This window comes from Corvus moneduloides, chromosome 28 (genome assembly GCF_009650955.1).
Source record: "Corvus moneduloides isolate bCorMon1 chromosome 28, bCorMon1.pri, whole genome shotgun sequence".
In the NCBI taxonomy this organism is placed as follows: Eukaryota; Metazoa; Chordata; class Aves; order Passeriformes; family Corvidae; genus Corvus; species Corvus moneduloides.
In genome coordinates, this window is record NC_045503.1 from 4,831,643 (window position 1) to 4,851,155 (window position 19,513).

A 19,513-nucleotide genomic window follows, 5' to 3' on the forward strand; every position below is an offset into this window, starting at 1 on the left:
GCCCTGGGAGCTCCGGGAGCCGTCGGTGCCCAAAGCCCAGAGTGGGACCATCCCTGGCTCAGCCCTGCTGTGCTGGGAGAGCTGAGCTGTGCCAGCCCTGGTGTCCTTCCTCTGCAGACATCGATGAGTGTGAGATTGGGGCCCACAACTGTGACATGCACGCGTCCTGCATCAACGTCCCCGGCAGCTTCAAGTGCAAGTGTCGCTCGGGCTGGCTCGGAGATGGCCTCAAGTGCAACGGTGAGTCCTCCTCCAGGGGAGGCTGATCCCTCTCCAGGTGCTCTGCAGGCAGCTGGGAAGGCTGGGCTGAGCTTCCACTGGAGCACCAGGAGATGGAGGAGCTCAGCCTGGAGCAAAGCAGGCTCAGGGGGAGCCTTCTGGCTCTGCGCAGCTCCCTGACGGGAGGGTGGGGTTGGGCTCTGCTGCCAGGGAACAACAGGACAAGAGGGAATGATGTCAAGCTGTGCCAGGGGAGGTTTAGGTTGGATATTGGGAAAATGGGAAAAATGTCTTCATAGAAAGGGTTGTCCAGCCCAGGCCCAGTCACCATCCCTGGAGGGATTTAAAAGCCGTGTAGATGTGGCACTTGGGGACATGGGTCAGGGCTTAGCAGTGTCCTGGTTGTGGCCATAGAGGCTTCCAGGGATGTGTTGGAGCCTCCAAGTGCCTGGACAGTCTCCTGGGCCGTTTGTGTGCCCCTGTAGCTGCCCAGGCTCAGGGGAAAGGCAAGAAAAGGTGACCAAGGCCAGGCTGGACAGGGCTAGTGGAAGGTGTCCCTGGGGGTGGGACTGGATGATCCTTAACGTCCTTCCCACCCAAACTGCTCTGTGGTTCCGTAGTAAGTGGGTCCAGCTCATCCAGGAGCCCAAGGTCATTCCAGATTAGCCAGGCCAGGCACTGACAGGGTGTTGTCCGTGCCCAGACCTGGACGAGTGTGCGACCGAGGAGCACAAGTGCAACCTGAACGCCAACTGCGTGAACACGCCCGGCTCCTACCGCTGCGCCTGCCGCGACGGCTTCAACGGCGACGGCTTCTCCTGCTCGGGTGAGCCTGGGGCTGGCAGCAGGAACGGGACTGGGACAGGGACCAGCCCCTCTGAGCCACCAGCCTTGCTTGGTGCTGCCTGTGGCTGGGGTTCCCCAAAGCATGTGTGCCCCAAAGCACAGGGCAGCCTGGTCTGCGCCACAGGGATCTCCAGCAGGGACCCAGCAGCTCCTCACAGGTGTTTGGGGAGGCTCAGGGCCGTGACAGGAGCTGCAGCCTCCCAGCAGTGGGTGGGCACAGGCTCCTGGGGTCCCTGGGCTGGCTGGGGGCAGCCCCCACCCCTGTGTGGACACTGTCCCTCCCTGCAGACGTGGACGAGTGTGCGGACAACGTGAACCTGTGTGAGAACGGGCAATGCCTCAACGCGCCCGGCGGGTACCGCTGCGAGTGCGAGATGGGCTTCAACCCCACCGAGGACAGCAAGGCCTGCCAGGGTGAGTGCCCCGGGCTCTGACTCCCTCCTGGCCTTCTCTGTCCTCTGCTGTCACCTCCTGATCCAGCGCTGGTGCCAGGCTCCTGAGGTGCCACCTCTGCCACTGGCTGCAGTTGGTCCCCAGCCCTCAGAGAGGCTGGGCTGAGCTGGATTCCTGCCAGATGGAAAACCAGGAGAACAGGGGTGAGGGGAGAGAGTGGGAGAGGGTGGAGTGGCCCAGCTCTCCCAGGAGATTGTCTCCCACGGCACCAGAACCATCCTGGGGTGGGTTGGTCACAGCTGGGCAGGAGAAGCCTGTCCTGGCCCTCACCCTGCCACAGCCTGTCCCCAGCTGTCCCTGTTTTGCAGACATTGATGAATGCACCTTCCAGAACATCTGTGTCTTTGGCACCTGCCAGAACCTGCCCGGGATGTTCCGCTGTGCCTGTGACGATGGATATGAGCTGGACAGGAGCGGGGGCAACTGCACAGGTCAGGGCTCCTGGGTGAGGGTCCCGCTCTGGGCTCTGCTGGGCTGGGCTGGCCCCAATCAGTCCAGCAACCCTGTGACGTCTTTGCTGCTGGGGGGTGGCCAGGAGGGACAGCTGGGGGTGGCTCTGCTCCTCCCTTCTGCCTCTGGGCAGGGTGGTGGCAGTGGCACAGGGCAAGATGTGTTCTAGAGGGGCTTTGCCTCACGTGGGGGACACCCTGGGCACAGAGCTCCGGCTGGGCTGGGCTTTCCTGGCAGTGCTCACCTTGATCTTCAGTATCCATCTGTCCATCCTTTCAGACATCAACGAGTGTGCAGACCCTGTGAACTGCATCAACGGGCTCTGTGTCAACACCCCTGGCAGCTACCTGTGCAACTGCCCCCAGGACTTCGAGCTGAACCCCACTGGGGTGGGCTGTGTGGGTGAGTGGGGACCCCCCTGACACCCTGCGGGTCCTTCTTGGTGGTCTCTTGTAGCTGGAACTGGTCACAGTGAGGCTGTCCCTGCCTGGCTGTCCCTGCCTGGCTGTCCCCTGGGTTTAACCCACGTCCTGTCAAGTGTGCCCCACCTCGTGTCACTGTCACCACTGTGGGTGCCCCTCTTGTTGAAGCAATGTTACTCCAGGGCAGCTCTGGAGCTGTTTAATTCCCTGGCAGTGTCCAAGGCCAGGCTGGACGGGGCTTGGAGCAGCCTGGGACAGTGGAAGGTGTCCCTGCCCATGGCCAGGATGATCCTTCAGATCCCTCCAGCCCGAACCATTTGGGATTCCATGATCCCACACAGCTCCCAGTAACCCACAATTTTTCCTTATCCCTGGAACATTTCACATTCCTTTGCAGCCCGTGGCAGGGGGTGGAACACGATCATCTTTAAGGTTCCACAATTCCATGATTCCGTTCCTCCTGCACCCACAAGCTTTCCAGGAGAGGCTTTGCTCACGCAGCCCTGTCTCTGTGCAGATACCCGAGTTGGGAATTGCTTCCTGGACACGCAGGATCGAGGAGATGGGGGCATCTCCTGCAGTGCTGAGATCGGAGTGGGGGTCACTCGGGCCTCCTGCTGCTGCTCCCTGGGCCGTGCCTGGGGCAACCCCTGTGAGCTCTGTCCTCCGGCCAACACCAGTGAGTGGGGAAAAGCTTGGGATGAGCACGGGGTGGGAAGGAGGGAAGAGAGGCAGGGACGCTTCCCGATGGATTCTCAACTCCGACTGGAGGTGCCGAGTTCAGGACTTGCTGCTCCAGGCAGGGCAGGGCAGAGGTGAAGCGGGATGGGAGAGACCAGGCTGTCGTGTCTGGGGGATCTGGGCTGGGATCCTTCATTCCCGGTGCAGTGGGCTGGGGGAGAGAATGTGGAATCACCCCCTTCCAGGGAGGGCAGGCTGTGGGATGGCTCCGTTGGCTCGGCAGGCGATGGGGATCGAGCTGCTCCGTCTGAGCCCCAGACACATCCTCATGGCCTGTTCCTCCTGGGATTCTCCTGGGATTCTCCTGGGATTCTCCTGGCTCTCCCCACCCCTCCTGGTCCATGGGAGCCCTCTCAGCTCCCCCGACTGCCTTTCTCCACAGCCGAGTACAAGACCTTGTGCCCTGGGGGAGAAGGGTTCCGGCCCAACCCCATCACTGTCATCCTGGAGGGTGAGTTATCCCTATTCCCATGGCCCTTCCCGAGGGATGGGGTGCTGGGGGACCCCAGCCCTGTGGGGACTCTGTGCCATGGCACTGGGCTGGTGGGTGCCCACTGACCACCAAGTGATGGACACAAAGTGTGGCTCTCCTTGGCCACGGTCCAGAGCAGGGCTGGGCATGGTGGGATGAACTCTGGAGCTGCAGGGGTGGCACAGGCAGTGAAAATGTCCCACTGCTGTCCCTCCTCAGACATCGATGAGTGCCAGGAGCTGCCGGGGCTGTGCCAGGGCGGGAACTGCGTCAACACCTTCGGCAGCTTCCAGTGCGAGTGTCCCCTGGGCTACTACCTCAACGAGGACACCCGCATCTGCGAAGGTACCGGTGCCAGGGACGGGGGACAGGGGTGGCACCTGCTGCAGGGGCTGGGTGTTGTCCGTGGTGGATGGCACACACACGTGCCAGAGCTGTGTGTGTGCATCCCAGCTGCCCCAGGAGTGGTTCTTTCCCTTCCAGATTTCCTCATCACAAACCTGTCCCTGTGCCAAACCCACCCATCCCTCGTGCCAAGCCTACCCCCACCCCACCCTGTGCCCTTCTCCACCCGTGCCCAGTGCTTTGACTCCTTTATCCCGCAGACATCGACGAGTGCTCTGCCCACATCGGGATCTGTGGCCCTGGCACCTGCTACAACACCCTGGGCAACTACACCTGTGTGTGCCCCCCCGAGTACATGCAGGTCAACGGGGGAAACAACTGCATGGGTACGGCTCCAGATCCCTGGGGAGGGCTCAGGATTCATGGGGAGGGCTCCAGATCTGCGGGGAATGGGCCAGATCTGTGGTGAGGGGTCTGGCACTGCCCTGTGCCCGACCCTGGGGCTGTGCTGAGGGGATGGAGCAGAAGAGCTGGGAACAGGGCCTGGGATTCAAAGCTGGACGTGGCACTCAGTGCTCTGGTCTGGGTGACAGATGGGGCATGGGTTGGGCTCAGTCTTGGAGGTCTTCCCTCCCATTCCTGGGGCTGGCAGTGCCATTCCCGGGGCTGGCAGTGCCATTCCCAGGGCTGTCCCGAGCCCGGCTCTGCCGTTACAGACATGAGGAAGAGCGTTTGCTACCGCAACTACAACGACACGTGCGAGAACGAGCTGTCCTTCAACATGACCAAGAAGATGTGCTGCTGCTCCTACAACATCGGCAAGGCCTGGAACAAACCCTGCGAGCCCTGTCCCACCCCTGCCAGCCGTAAGTGCCCTCACGGGGTTCCTGTGCCACCCCTGCCGGCTGTAAGTCTGTCCCAGGTGATCCCTGTCGCCTCGAGTTTCCTGTTTTCCCATGAAATTTGGGGCATGGACACCAACAAGATAGAGGAGAAGGGAGAGCACCCTGGGGGTGACTCCAAGCACAGTGGGGAGCCCCTGCTGCCTGTCAGACCCCAGTTCCAGCACAGTTGTCCCTCACTTAACCCCCCCGTCCATGGGCACAGCCATGACCTCAGTGTTCCCTTTCCAGCTGAGTACCAGATCCTGTGTGGGAACCAAGCCCCCGGATTTATCATCGACATCCACACAGGGAAGCCCATTGGTGAGTAAATCCTGCATCCCCATGGGGCCAGGGCTGCTCCTGACCCTCTGCTTCCTTCCCAGGCTGCTTGTGAGCTTCTGCCCTTCCCCTCCCCTAGGGAATTAAGGGTTAGGGCAAGGAAAAGAGGCTTGGCAGTGCCAGAGACTGAGGAGGTGGGAGATGAGTTCTCCCAGCATCTCCCAGCATTCCTGGGATGCCAAGGGGGGATACTGATGTTGTGGGGCATTCCCGGGATGCCGGGGCAGGATGCTGATGTTGGATTGTGTGCAGATATTGATGAGTGCAGCGAGATCCCGGCGATCTGCACCAACGGCGTCTGCATCAACCAGATCGGGAGCTTCCGCTGCGAGTGCCCCATCGGCTTCAGCTACAACAACATCCTGCTCATCTGTGAAGGTACCGCATCCCAGCAGGAATTCCAGCACCTCCCGCTGGGTGATCCCAGTGGTCCTTCCCAAGCTGGGCTGGTCCCGCTGGGTGCAGCGATCCCAGCGCTGCCTCAGCCATTCCCAGGACAGCCCCTGCTGGATTTATCCCGGCGTTCCTGGTGCCATCCAGTGTCCCTGTGCCCTGTGTCCCTGCAGACATCGACGAGTGCAGCAGCGGGGAGACGCTGTGCCAGCGGCACGCGGAGTGCGTCAACATCCCGGGGAGCTTCCGCTGCGAGTGCGCCACTGGCTACCGCCTGTCCCCGGGGGGAGCCTGTGTGGGTAAGGGGACACCTCAGGGACACCTGGTGATGCCTTTTCCTGGTCTTAAAATCAAGAGTCATACACGGTTAGAAGGGGAAAAGGGATTTTACCTTGGGATTTATTTTAAGGATCCTTAGGTGCACACGTCCAGGTCATATGCATCGAGATGCACCCCGTCGAGTCTATCTCTGTGTCTCCCTGCCCCCCCAACATTGGGTATAACATTATAGGTGTTACTAATTAGCAGATCTATCAAAGATTCCCCAATGAGAGGCTCAAGTGAGCCCCCCTCCCCAAGGAGCCTTCCCCTGGATGGTTCTGTCTTGGTTTACAGAATGTGTTCTGGAGAGGACCTTGGGCTCTGGGTCACACTGATCCCTGGCTACGAAGCTTCTGAAATGTTCAGTCTCTTAGCTTGACAAACAAGTCCAAGAATGTAGGCAAAAAGCACTAGGAATACAGAAGTTGTAAAAAGGTATAACGGGGTTAAAAGAAAAGGCAAACATTTCATGGCATCACTGGGACACACCTGATATCACACTCCCCTTTTTTTTGGGATGGCAGCACATAAATCTCGTTGTGATGAAGTCAGCTCTCCAAAACCATGGGCGGGGCTCTGCTCTCCCCCTCCCCATTCCCTCCCTGCCCCTCACCTGGACCCCTCGGCTTCATTTCAGGTCGCAACGAGTGCCAGGAGATCCCCAACGTGTGCAGCCATGGGGACTGCGTGGACACCGAGGGCAGCTACGTCTGCATCTGCCACAACGGCTTCAAGGCCACCGGGGAGCAGACCATGTGCATGGGTCAGTGTCACCCCAGGGGGACACAAGTCCCTGACACCCCAGGGTGCTGCCAAGGACAGCCAAGTGTCCTCCCTGTGCCGTGCAGCCACCCGGATTCTCAGGTGTGACCTTGTCCCCGCAGACATCGACGAGTGTGACCGGCAGCCCTGCGGCAACGGGACCTGCAAGAACACCGTGGGCTCCTACAACTGCCTCTGCTTCCCGGGCTTCGAGCTCACCCACAACAACGACTGCATGGGTGAGTGAGTTCCCCGGAGCCCTGATGCCATGGATGACTCACCGGGGCCAGCCCTGGTGGCCGAGGGTGGCTGTGTGTGCCACAGGTGACACTCTGACGCTCTTGCTCCGTCTCTCTTCCCGTTTCCCGCTGCTCTCCGGCCCGCAGACATTGACGAGTGTTCATCCCTGGTGGGGCAGGTGTGCAGGAACGGGCAGTGCATCAACAGCGTCGGCTCCTTCCAGTGCCTGTGCCAGGAGGGGTATGACCGCACCCCCGACGGCAAGAACTGCGTGGGTGAGTGTCCAGGGCAGTGTCCAGGGCAGTGTCCAGGGTCCGCTGGCCTGGCTGGTGCTGTGCCATGTGGTCCCTAAGCTGGTCCCAGCAGTGGGATTCTCCAGAAGTGCTCACAAGTCCCCAGGAAGCAAAGCCTGGTCATTTAAATGCCCACAGAGAGCTGGACTGGCCCCTCCCTGCCTCCATCTCCCTTCAGGCCTGTCCTGTCCACGTGCTGGGACCTGCAGGCAGTGGGAGAAATGTCCTGTCCTTGCCCTAAAATTGTACCAGGGACATCTTGGGAACCATCCTGGAAACGTCTCCCCTGTTCCCTGTCACCTTTGGGGCAAGGCAGGGCCTGGTGCACCCAGGGCACCCCCAGGTGCTCAGAGCAGAGCCCAGACCCCATCCCTGGCTGTTTTCCCCCTCTCCAGACATCAATGAGTGCGTGAGCCTGCCTGGGACCTGCTCCCCGGGCACCTGCCAGAACCTGGAGGGCTCCTTCCGCTGCATCTGCCCCCCTGGCTACGAGGTGCAGAACGACAACTGCATCGGTAAGGTCGGCTCTGTGCCCCCGTTCCCAGCACGGCACCTGGGCACCCTGACCTGTCCCATCCCAGGGGCATCACCACCCCCAAATCCCTCCTGGAAGCCAGGCAAGACCAGCTCTGGTGGCACAGGAGGCTCAGGGGTGTTGCTGTGCCCGTTTTCCCTGAGGGAAGGTTGGAGGGTGAGGCAGGGGTGGTGTCCAGCCCCCAAACACCCCCCTCCCCTGTTCTCCTGACCTCTGGGTGCCCCGCGTGTCCTCCCAGACATCAACGAGTGCGAAGAGGAGCCCAACATCTGCCTCTTTGGGACGTGCACCAACACCCCTGGCAGCTTCCAGTGCGTGTGTCCCCCGGGCTTTGTGCTGTCCGACAACGGCCGCCGCTGCTTCGGTCAGTGCAGCCGCTCCTGGGGGGAGGGAGCAGAATTCCCGGGATTCTCCCTGACCTTGGCACGCCCCCATCCTCCCCCAGACACCCGCCAGAGCTTCTGCTTCACTCGCTTTGACAACGGGAAGTGCTCCGTGCCCAAGGCCTTCAACACCACCAAGGCTCGGTGCTGCTGCAGCAAAATGCCCGGGGAGGGCTGGGGAGACCCCTGCGAGCTGTGCCCGCAGGAGGGCAACGGTAGGGACGGGAGAGGGATGGGGGTGTCCCTGGGGAGAGGGATGGGGGTGTCCTAGGGAGAGGGATGGGTGTGTCCCCATGGGAATCCCAGGAGCCTCCAAAGCCCATTTCAGCTGCTGGGAGCAGAATCCCTTCAGCACATCCCACTTCTCTGCTCTCTTCCAGTTGCCTTCCAGGAGCTGTGTCCATACGGCCACGGGGCCATCCCAGGCCCGGGTGACACCCGGGAAGGTGAGGCAGGGTGGAGGGATGAGGAGAAATTTGGGCTGGGGGGTTGTTGCCTGGGATCAACCAGAGCTGGGCTGCAGGAGAGCGGGGAAGGATCCTGGGGGGACACGGGACTGGGCACCCCCCAAACCCCGACTGCCCAGCGGGGGTTCATCCCTCAGCTCTGGAGAGGGAACACCTGGAAACTCAGGGATCGCCTGAGCATCCCGTGTCAGTGCTGAGGGGACAGGGCTGTTTGTGGCTGTGTGAAGCGTCGTTTTCCATTCCCAGATGTGAACGAGTGCTCGGAGAACCTGGGCGTGTGCATCAACGGGGCCTGCATCAACACTGACGGCTCCTTCCGCTGCGAGTGCCCCTTCGGCTACAACCTGGACTACACCGGGTCAACTGGCGTGGGTGAGGCTCTGTGGGGGTCTGCATGGGTGCCCTGCTCCCTCCTGCTCCGTCCCCTTGCTCCAGAGGGTGAATGGATCGCTGTGGGTGTGTGCCGGGAGGGAATCGTTGCTCTCCCCTTCCCTTCCCTTCCCTTCCCTTCCCCTTCCCTTCCCTTCCCTTCCCTTCCCTTCCCCTTCCCTTCCCTTCCCTTCCCTTCCCTTCCCTTCCCTTCCCTTCCCTTCCCTTCCCTTCCCTTCCCTTCCCTTCCCTTCCCTTCCCTTCCCCTTCCCTTCCCTTCCCTTCCCTTCCCTTCCCTTCCCTTCCCTTCCCTTCCCTTCCCTTCCCTTCCCTTCCCTTCCTTCCCTTCCCTTCCCTTCCCTTCCCTTCCCTTCCCTTCCCTTCCCTTCCCTTCCCTTCCCTTCCCTTCCCTTCCCTTCCCTTCCCTTCCTTTCCGGGACAGTTTGAGAGCTCCCCCTGCAAGAGCCCAGCCCAGCCCTTCCCCATCCCCGTCCTCCTCACGCTGCTGTGCTCCCCAGACACGGACGAGTGCTCCATTGGCAATCCCTGTGGGAATGGCACCTGCACCAACGTGGTGGGAGGCTTCGAGTGCGCCTGTGACGAGGGCTTTGAGCCGGGGCCCATGATGACCTGCGAAGGTAACAACGCCTCGTTCCATCCACGCTGGGCTGTGTGGGACCCTCTGCCTGGGCCAGCCCCCCGTGGGTGGTGTGGAAAAGCTGGATGGGGCTCCTCTCCACACGGGGCTCCGCCAGCTCCCTCTGGAGCCCAGGAGGACGCCTGGAGACCTGGATGAACATGGGAGCTGCCTCCCCAAGGACCAGCAGCCCGTTCCCATCAAAGCTGCTGGGACACCAGAGGCTCTGCAGGGCTACCACGGCAGGAGGCCTTGGTGGAACAAAGCTCTCATGGGATGGATGCCCGGGGAGGGTGGCTCTGCCCTGGGGAGTTCCTGCCCTGCCGAGGGCACCGGGGTGAGTCCTGTCCTGTCCTCTCCTCCCTGCAGACATCAACGAGTGCTCCCTGAACCCCCTGCTCTGCGCCTTCCGCTGCATCAACACCTTCGGCTCCTACGAGTGCACCTGCCCCTCCGGGTACGCCCTGCGGGAGGACAGGAGGATGTGCAGAGGTAAAACCCCTTCTGCAGCCAGCAGGGGATGGCCCAAACTGTCCCCAGCCCCTGCACGTGGCCAGGTGTGTATGGGGAAGGTGGGAATTCTGCGCTGGCATCTCTGGGCTTTTCTCCCATCACCCACCTCAGTGTCCTGCTGGTAGAAGGGAATTCTTCCCTGGAAGGCTGGGGAGGCTTCCCAGAGAAGCTGTGGTTGCCCCATCCCTGGAATTGTCCAAGGCCAGGCTGGAGCACCCTGGGACAGTGGAAGGTGCCCCTGCCCATGGCAGGGGTGGCACTGAATGAATTTCTAAGTCCCTTCCAGCCCACCTCATTCCATGGTATTTTTTAAGCTGTGTGCCAGCCAGATGGAGCAGTGCAAGGGTGGCAGAGCTGGGGCTGGCAGGGCTGGCAGGGGCTCTGATGGGGTCTGAGGCAGAGTTGGGGCTGGCAGGGGCTCTCATGGGGTCTCGTTGCAGATCTGGACGAGTGCGCAGAGGGGCTGCACGACTGCGAGTCCCGGGGGATGCTCTGCAAGAACCTCATCGGCACCTTCATGTGCATCTGCCCTCCTGGGATGCAGCGCAGGCCCGATGGAGAGGGGTGCACAGGTACCAGGGCAGGCTGGGGGCACTCCCGGGGCATGGACAGTGTCCTCTCCGAGGGATCCTCCACGGAGCTTTGGTTTACATCCTTCTTTCTTTTACATCCTTCTTTCTTTTGCATCCTTGGGCTCCTCCCTGGGCTCTCCCACGTGTCACAACTTCCCGAGTGTCCCAGTAGGACACACAAAACCTCAGTGCATCCCTGGAGCCGTGGGTCACCCCCAGGGTGACACAGCCCTGTGCCACGTGTCCTTCCCTTTGAGTTTTTCCGAGTCTGTGCCAAGCTGCTTTTGGAATGGGCAGGAATGAACAACCCAGAGCTGCACAGCACAGAGCCAGCTCCAGCCCAATCCCAGCAGCAGCTGGAGCAGGGACAAGCCAGGGAGGCTGAATTCTGCCACCCTACTCTGGGAGAGATCTGGGGCGGGTGGAGGTTTCTCCCAGGGCGAGTGGAGGTTTCTCCCAGCTGCATAAAAACATGGAACTGATCCTCAGGGGCTCTGTGAGGGCGTTCCAAAGGGAGGGGAAGCTGGGAAGGTTTGTCCCTGGGCTCAGCAGGGCTGTGTGCGGTGCCTCCCTGGCAGATGAGAACGAGTGCCGGACCAAGCCCGGGATCTGCCCCAACGGGCGCTGCGTGAACACGGCCGGGAGTTATCGCTGCGACTGCAACGAGGGCTTCGAAGTCAGTCCCTCGGGCACCGAGTGCATCGGTAATGCCCCGGCCTGGGCAGCACAGGGAGCTTTTCGGGTGTCAGGGGGGCTCAGAGAGCGGGAGAGGGACTCAGGACAAGGGATGGAGGGACAGGACACAGGGAGTGGCTTCCTGCTGACAGATGGGATATTGGGAAGGAATTCCTGGCTGGGAGGGTGGGCAGGCCCTGGCACAGGGTGCCCAGAGCAGCTGTGGCTGCCCCTGGATCTCTGGCAGTGCCCAAGGCCAGGTTGGACGGGGCTTGGAGCCACCTGGGACAGTGGGAGGTGTCCCTGCCATGGCAGGGGTGGCACTGGGTGGGCTTTAAGGTCCCTTCCAACCCAACCCAACCCATTCTGGGATTCTTTGCTCCTGAGCAGGAAAGTTGTTGGAGCATCACCTTTATCCAAACCCCTCCACCCTCCCCGTTGGCCCTGGCACCGCCTGCTCCGTTACCCTGGTGCTGGCACTGCCTCAGATCTTGGATTTGTGTCCCCTTTTCCTGTGCCCAGACACCCGCCAGGGCTTCTGCTTCACGGAGGTGCTGCAGACCATGTGCCAGATGTCCTCCACCAACCGCAACCTGGTCACCAAGTCCGAGTGCTGCTGCAACAGCGGGCGCAGCTGGGGCCCGCAGTGCGAGCTGTGCCCCCTCCCTGGCACTGCCCACTACAAGAAGATGTGTCCCCATGGCCCCGGGTACTCCACGGACGGCAGAGGTGAGTGAGGCACAGTCCCCCTGGGAAGTGGCCGGGACAGGCCTGGGGCAGACAAGGAGCCTCTGCAATGTTCTGTGGCCACGGAGCTCTGGCTCTCTGGGAGAATCCAGCCTGCCCCAGTGTCGTGGGATGAGGGGGAGCTTCAGCCCTGCCTTGGCCTTGGATTTATGGCTTAATGTTAAGGAATCCCTGTGGCCTGCAAGGTCTGAGGATGGCAGATCAGGTCTATTATAAAATGAGTTATTTATTGAACAGGCAGGAGATAACAGATGAAAGATATTAATCAGTTACTCCACAGTGTAAAACTAAAAACAGCTACTGGTAGATTACAGCAGAACATAAACAGTGCAGATACCGAGGTATTAAAGCTGGCAGAAGAAACAGGATTGATTAGGAGCCAAATGTAAGTTAGCATGGAAATGATGATAATTAAGTGGAGTCCTTCACCCAACCTCCATCCCTGCTCTGGGGGGAAACCCCACACATGTCCAGGGAATGTGCAGCAGATTTCTGCTTTGTGAAAGTTCAGCCAGAAATCCAGTTTATCTTTGCAGCTCTCAGGTTAACAGGGGGATGTTCATTGGCAGCTGGGAGCTGCCAGACCACGGTGCCAAAATAACTCCAAGACACTTGTCCTGTTTGAGTTATCTGATAACAAACCTCAGATAAGCTCTTGGGGAGGTGAGCTGGGCTGGCACCTGGGCACAGAGCAGCTCTGGCACTGACAGCTCCTCCCCTCCCTCCACAGACATCGACGAGTGCAAGGTGCTGCCCAACCTGTGCAGGAACGGGCAGTGCATCAACAGCATCGGCTCCTTCCGCTGCCACTGCCGCCTGGGCTACACCCCGGACATCACAGGCACCGCCTGCCAGGGTGAGCCGGGCTGGGCACCCCGCACAGGCGCCCTCCCTGCGCTTTGTAACCCCCCGGGACCCGCCCTCCCCCTGGGAGCTGTGGGTTGTGCAGGGCTCTGGATACTGGGCCCTGTTTCGTGCCCCTCTGCACCTCGAAGTCACCTCTCCGTGTGGTTTAACTCCTTAAAACGGGGTTCCCTGTCTTCCCTGACCCCAGGAGTCATAGGGACTGGCAAGGACTGGGGTCCAGAGGAAATCTGTGAGCAGCCAAGCCCTGCCAGGCAGCACAGCTCGTTCCACCCAGCCTGAGCGCCGCGCTGGGAATCCAGATGTTGGCATAAAAGGCACCTCTGGAATCACAGCTCTATCCCCACAGGATTTGTCCCAGATTTGTTGTTCTGCCTCAAACTGAGCTGCTCCCCCAAAGCCCTTGGCTCTGCTCACCTGGAGAGTGAAAGCGGGGTGTTTGTCCAGGCATGCCAGGATCCATGGGGATATCTCACCCCTGATCCACAAAACCTGGGATCACCTGATGTCCAGGAGCCCCTGGGTGGGCTGGGTGGCCCAAGGGCTGGAAGGGACCCTGCCCCTGATATGTTTTGTCCCTGGAGTGCAGATCTGGACGAGTGTAACCAGTCCCCAAAGCCCTGCAACTTCATCTGCAAGAACACCGAGGGCAGCTACCAGTGCTCCTGCCCCCGGGGCTACATCCTGCAGGAGGATGGGAAGATCTGCAAAGGTACAGAGCCAGGAGAAGGAGCAGGGAGCGGCTGGGGGAGTGGGGACAGGGCAGCCAGACATGGAAAAATACCAGCAGGTGGATGTGGGAAAAGGTGCCATGCTGGGCTGGTGCATGAGGGCTTCATCCTGCCACACTCCAGATGTGCCTCATCAGGGAAAAAATGCTCCTGGCCCTTTCCTGGAGAGTGCACAGCACATCCCAAGCTCCAGGGAGCTTAGACCTGCATGTCCCCTGCACGTGGGCTGTGCCTGGCATTGTCACCAGCCAGGCTGGGGCTGTGCCCACCTCTCCCAGGCTGAGGCACCACAGTGTGAGGAGCCTGGCCTGGGGATCTGGGAGAGCCTGGGGTTTGTGAATTGCAGGAGAGGCAGGGAAACATCCCTGCATCTTCCAGATGTGTCTGTGTGTGACCCTGAGGTGGGGAGAGGTTTGTTCTTCTCCTGCAAGAACTTTGGGGGTGCTGCTCCTGGGCTGGTTCTGTGCATCCACAGGGACACTGAGGTGTCACAGCCTCAGGCCACAAAGACACCTCAGTGGGATAAACTGAGACCCTCTCCTTGTCCCTTCAGACTTGGACGAGTGTTCCACCAAGCAGCACAACTGCCAGTTCCTCTGTGTCAACATCATCGGGGGCTTCAACTGCAAGTGCCCCCCTGGCTTCACCCAGCACCACTCGTCCTGCATCGGTGAGTGCAGAATTCCCTGCCCTGCACATTCCCACGGAGCAGCCCCAGCTCAGCAGAGGATTCCCAGCCCCCAGACTCTGGCTCTGAAGCCCTGCCCCTCTCCAGCCACCCCGGGAGTGTCTGCGTTGTCCCTCTGCTGCTCAGCCTGGGCTGAGCCTCACCGTCTGAGGTGGCCACAGGGCCAGGGATGGACTTTCAGGTGGCCACAAACTCCTTCTGGTGTTTTGCAGACAACAACGAGTGCACAGCTCAGCCCTCCCTGTGTGGAGCCAAGGGGCAGTGCCTGAACACCCCGGGCAGCTACAACTGCGAGTGCCAGAAGGGATTTTCCCTGGACAGCTCCGGGGTCAACTGCGAAGGTGGGTCTGGGGCTCCAGGGTGGCTCCGTGGGGAAGAATTCCTGGGGCACTCCCAGGCTCTGAGGAGGCTCAGTCCAGGTGGGAAGTTCAAGGAGCGTTTGGACAACGCTCCCAGGGACAGGGTGGGATTGTTGGGGTGTCTGGGCAGCACCAGGGGTTGGGCTGGATGGTCCTTGGGGAAAGGAATGGTCCCATATCCCACCAGAGATCTCAGCCTGAAGCAGAGCAGAGCTGGTGACAGCCCAGGCCACACCTGGAATCAGGAACCATCCAAGCAGGGATGTCTGGGAGCTGGGGGTGTCGCTCAGCTCCAAGCTGCAGAGCCAGAATTGGGCACAGGAGCCACCCACCCCCAGGAGCACCCTGGAGGGTCCCTGAGCCCGCAGCGGGTGAGGCAGGGGAAGGTGTCTCAGGTCCCTGTGTGTCCCTTGGGTGCAGATGTGGACGAGTGTGACGGGAACCACCGGTGCCAGCACGGCTGCCAGAACGTGCTCGGGGGGTACCGCTGCGGCTGCCCCCAGGGCTACGTGCAGCACTACCAGTGGAACCAGTGCGTGGGTGAGTGGGGGGCCCGCCTGGGGGAGGTGTCCCCTGCCTGGGGAGGTGTCCCTGCCTGGGGGAGGCGTCCCGTACCTGTGGGGTGCGTTCTGTACCTGTGGGAGGGCTCTCTGTGGGATGTATCCTATGGGATGTATCCTGTACCCATGGGATGCACCCTGTACCTGTGGGGGACATCCCATGATTCCGTGATTCCATACAGATGAGAACGAGTGCTCCAGCCCCTCTGCCTGTGGCTCTGCCTCCTGCTACAACACCCTGGGCAGCTTCAAGTGCGTTTGTCCCTCGGGCTTCGACTTCGACCAGGCCTTCGGGGGCTGCCAGGACGTGGACGAGTGCTCGGCCGGGGGCAGCCCCTGCAGCTACGGCTGCTCCAACACGGACGGGGGGTACCTGTGCGGCTGCCCCGGGGGCTACTTCCGAGCAGGACAGGGGTAAGGGAGTGGCCAGCGGGGCATTCCCAGCTGGGATTCCTGGAGGATGTGGCACAATCCTCGTGCCAGCAGCATCTCCCGCCCCACTTCCCTGATGCCAGGGTCAGTGCAGCTGCCAGCAGATGCTCTGTAGATCCACCCGGTGCAGGATGGAGATTAATTAATCCATTAATTAATGACACCAGGCACATCCTGTGTCATGTCCCACACCCATGTGTGACCCTCTGAGTGGTTCCCATGTGGAGAACCCAGGAGTGGTGACATTTCCATTGGAATCAGGGATCTGAGCTGGGTCTCTCTGCTCTTCTGCCACTAGCCACTGTATTTCTGGCTTGGGATTTGGGAAGGGTCCCTACCTGCCTGCGCCCCAGGAGGAGGATGAGGACAACCTGCTGTCCCCCGAGACCTGCTACGAGTGCAAGATCAACGGGTACCCCAAGAGGGGCCGGCAGCGGCGCAGCGTCAACGGCACGGAGAGGCACCAGGTGAGAAATGCAGGGCATCCTGGAGGGGCTGGAGCAAGGCAGGAGCTGGATCCCTTGGGATCCCATTCCCTCAGTCCAGGCAGAGCCAGCAGCTCATCCATATCTGCCTGGGTTTGGCATCCCCAAACCCTCTTCTGAAACCAAGGAACGAAGTCCACGCTTCCCATCCCTGGAAGTGTCCAAGGCCAGGTTGGACGGGACTTGGAGCAACCTGGGATAGTGGGAGGTGTCCTGTTTTTAAGGTCCCTTTCAACCCAAACCATTCCATGATTCCATTCCTCGGAGGGAGTTCTGGCCTCTGCCCAAGACTCTCCCAGGAATTTCCCAGCCCTGGGCAGGAGAGGTCATTTTAGGGCTTGGAAGGAGAATGGCTCTGAAGTTACTGATCCTCCCCGGGACGGGGGCTGTGTGCTGGGGGTTCAGTGCCAGAGGCACAGCCAGGACACCAAGAAACTCTTGTGGGAAACAAAGGACCAAAACGAAGGACCACGGACGTCGTTGCTGCTTCTCAGAGCTGATTTGGGGCTGAATTTCCCTAAATCAAACCCACCTTCCCTGGGCCTGAGCTTTCCCTGCTAAATCCCACTCACTCCCGGTTCCTCCCCAGGACCACGCCGTGAACTTGGCCAGCATGGACGTGGACGCGCCGCTCTCCATGACCCTGAACCTGTCGGAGCTGGCGCACAAGGAGCACATCCTGGAGCTGCTGCCGGCCGTGGAGCCGCTGGAGAACCGCGTGCGCTACACGATCTCGCAGGGCAACGAGGAGGGGCTGTTCCGCATCCACCACAAGGAGGGGCTCAGCTTCCTGCACCTGGGCCGCAAGAAAATCCTGCCGGGCACGTACCTGCTGGAGATCGTGAGCGTGGCCCTGCCCCGCCGGCGGGAACTGCACAAACTCGAGGCCAACAACCACCTCGACCACTTGGCGGGGGAGCTGGGCCAGGCGCTGAGGATGAAGCTGCAGCTCCAGCTCTACTAAAGCCACGAGAGACCCCCCAGTCCCACCCGACAGCGCCGCCCTTCCCCTCGCCACCCACCCCGGGAACAACGGGCTCCTCTCCTGCCACCGCCACCGCCACCGCCGGGACAGCCATGGGAAACGTCCCTCTGGGATCAGCAGCCTCGGGGGATGCTCTGCTCCTGGGGGTGCCTGAGCCAAGCCCAGAAGAGCCAAGCCCAGAAGGGCCAAGCCCAGAAGGGCCAAGCCCAGACGGGCCAAGCCCGAGCCACAGCTCACAAAGCTCCCGCAAGCTCTGCCAAAGAACCCAAGCTCCTGAGCAGGGACTCTGCTCCCTCTGCTCCCGCCTGCCCCCTTGTCCAGGACACTCCGAGCTGGCACGGGTGGTGCCCTGGGGAGCTGCCTGCTCTCCATGGCCACATCCCAGGAAAAGTGAGGGGATCTGGGGGCGGCTTTGGGAGGAGCTGTGGCTCCGTGTGGTGTCCATGCATTTCCCAACAGCTCCTGGTCCTGCTCTGCTTCTGTGCTGGGATGGTGCTGCAGGATCCATCCCATCCCCGGCCTGGCTGAGCTCTGTATCCCTCTCTTCTCTATGGCCCCTGGGCCTCTGGGGGCTCCTCTGGGCCTTTGGGGCTCCTCTGTCAAACAGAAAAGGCCACCCCTGAGCAAAGGGACAGTTCAGGTTCTCCCCTCCCATCTCAAAGCCATGGGCAGGAAGGGACAGGGACATCCAGGGCTTCCTTTTGAACAGAATCCTTGACTTGGGGTCACCCTGTCCGTGATCCCCCCGGCCAGGAGCCCCTCTGGGAAGGGGGGCTGTGAGTCCCTCCCCTCTGCTCGTCCCCTGCAGCTCAGTTGGGCCCAAGGTGACAGCCCCATGGACATTCTCTGGTTAATGCAGACCAAAGGCACTAAAGAGAGTGTGGAAAATTGGGATGAAGTGGCCGGAGGGCTCCGTGCCGCCCCACATTCCCTGTGCAGCCCCTTCTGGCCAGGGGGGCTTCCCCTGCTCCCCGGGGTGTTCCTCTCACAGCTGATCCCTGCAAGGCCGTTCCCAGGTTTTGCATGAATCCTTTGCAGTTCTCCACCGACCCCGTGCTCATCCCCGGGACAAAAGGTGCTGATTCATTCCCGGGACAAAAGGTGCTCATTCCCACGGAACTGCCTCATCCCCAGGCCCGAGGTGCTCGCAGCTCCTGGGAGCTGCTGCTGGTTCCTGGCCAGCGTTCGTGCACTGTACCCATCCACCCTCCCGTATTTATGGAAAACCACCAAAGGGGTGCTTGCTCGGTGTTGTCAGGGGTGCATTTTTGTGTAGCTTGACGGTTTTTTGGAGGGGTGGGAATTTTCCCTGGTTCGCTGCCGCCGCAGGGGTGGGGGATGTGTGTGTTTACTGTATCGGGGCTCCAGGCAAACTTGAAAACTCTTCAAAGCAGCTCCAGACTCTGGATTTTACAAGAGTCCCAGAGCTTGTGACAGGATGGGTGGCCTGATGTTTGGGATTGTTTTTTGGTTTTTTTTATTATTATTTTTGTTTTGTTTTTTTCCAACAGGTGCTTTTTTTAAAAAAAAAAAAAAACCAAAACCCAAGAACTATTAATAAATTAGCAGAGCTGGGTTTGTGTGTGTGTGTTGAGCCAAAGTGTCAAAGCTCAAGGTTTCCTCTCTTCCTCTCTGGTGTGGTGTTTTGGTTTGGTTTTTTTTTTATTTTGTTTATATTGACATTTCTTGCTGGTTGGTTTTTTTGGGGAAGTGTTGAAACCCCAAACCTGTGCCCCTTGTTCCGCACAGAGAGGTGGCTCTTTGTGGAATTCCTTTTTTGTATCAGAAGCAACGGCAACAATAAAATTATTTTGGGTTAAGTGGGGCCGTGTCTTTGTGTGGGCAGGGACTGGGGGGCGCAGGGCTCATCCAACTCCAACGTGGAGCTTCCATGGAGACAGAATTGGGATTGTGCAGCCTGGAGAAGGCTCCAGGGAGAGCTCAGAGCCCCTTGCAGAACCTGAAGGGACTGGAGAGGGACTGGGGACAAGGGCTGGAGGGACAGGACACAGGGAATGGCTTCCCACTGCCAGAGAGCAGGGCTGGATGGGATATCGGGAAAGAATATCCTGTGAGGGTGGTGAGGGGCTGGGATGGAATTCCCAGAGCAGCTGTGGCTGCCCCTGGATCCCTCGAAGTGTCCCGGGCCAGGCTGGACGGAGCTTGGAGCAGCCTGGGATCAGGGAAGGTGTCCCCGCCCATGGCAGGGGTGGCACTGGATGGGCTTGGCCGGGGTCGAGTCCAGCCCAGACGCTCCTTCCAGGCCTGATATTCCCGGTTTTTGGAAGCTCTTCCCGGCTCCCAGCGCAGACGGAGGCCGGTGCCAGCAGA

The 19,513-nt window shown here is 60.5% G+C and overlaps 1 protein-coding gene across 2 annotated transcripts in view; it reads left to right on the top strand.

The window, feature by feature from the left end:
* The window catches only part of LOC116435982 (fibrillin-2-like), a 71,276-nt gene extending 52,274 nt beyond the window's left edge, over positions 1 to 19,002 (top strand). For both annotated transcript variants that reach the window (XM_032092748.1, XM_032092747.1), the window contains exons 32-65: positions 118 to 240; positions 923 to 1,045; positions 1,354 to 1,479; positions 1,827 to 1,949; positions 2,248 to 2,370; positions 2,908 to 3,069; positions 3,514 to 3,582; positions 3,823 to 3,948; positions 4,209 to 4,334; positions 4,665 to 4,814; positions 5,082 to 5,153; positions 5,424 to 5,549; positions 5,738 to 5,863; positions 6,523 to 6,648; positions 6,770 to 6,886; positions 7,034 to 7,162; positions 7,576 to 7,695; positions 7,954 to 8,079; positions 8,161 to 8,313; positions 8,479 to 8,544; positions 8,812 to 8,937; positions 9,453 to 9,572; positions 9,941 to 10,063; positions 10,525 to 10,656; positions 11,235 to 11,360; positions 11,854 to 12,060; positions 12,809 to 12,934; positions 13,532 to 13,654; positions 14,227 to 14,343; positions 14,574 to 14,702; positions 15,141 to 15,260; positions 15,463 to 15,694; positions 16,011 to 16,179; positions 16,787 to 19,002. In XM_032092748.1, coding sequence (XP_031948639.1) covers positions 118 to 240; positions 923 to 1,045; positions 1,354 to 1,479; positions 1,827 to 1,949; positions 2,248 to 2,370; positions 2,908 to 3,069; positions 3,514 to 3,582; positions 3,823 to 3,948; positions 4,209 to 4,334; positions 4,665 to 4,814; positions 5,082 to 5,153; positions 5,424 to 5,549; positions 5,738 to 5,863; positions 6,523 to 6,648; positions 6,770 to 6,886; positions 7,034 to 7,162; positions 7,576 to 7,695; positions 7,954 to 8,079; positions 8,161 to 8,313; positions 8,479 to 8,544; positions 8,812 to 8,937; positions 9,453 to 9,572; positions 9,941 to 10,063; positions 10,525 to 10,656; positions 11,235 to 11,360; positions 11,854 to 12,060; positions 12,809 to 12,934; positions 13,532 to 13,654; positions 14,227 to 14,343; positions 14,574 to 14,702; positions 15,141 to 15,260; positions 15,463 to 15,694; positions 16,011 to 16,179; positions 16,787 to 17,161 — 4,637 coding nt within the window. In that variant the 3' untranslated portion in view covers positions 17,162 to 19,002. The remainder of the gene's footprint in view (positions 1 to 117; positions 241 to 922; positions 1,046 to 1,353; positions 1,480 to 1,826; positions 1,950 to 2,247; positions 2,371 to 2,907; positions 3,070 to 3,513; positions 3,583 to 3,822; positions 3,949 to 4,208; positions 4,335 to 4,664; positions 4,815 to 5,081; positions 5,154 to 5,423; positions 5,550 to 5,737; positions 5,864 to 6,522; positions 6,649 to 6,769; positions 6,887 to 7,033; positions 7,163 to 7,575; positions 7,696 to 7,953; positions 8,080 to 8,160; positions 8,314 to 8,478; positions 8,545 to 8,811; positions 8,938 to 9,452; positions 9,573 to 9,940; positions 10,064 to 10,524; positions 10,657 to 11,234; positions 11,361 to 11,853; positions 12,061 to 12,808; positions 12,935 to 13,531; positions 13,655 to 14,226; positions 14,344 to 14,573; positions 14,703 to 15,140; positions 15,261 to 15,462; positions 15,695 to 16,010; positions 16,180 to 16,786) is intronic.
* The last annotated feature ends 511 nt before the right edge of the window (positions 19,003 to 19,513 follow it).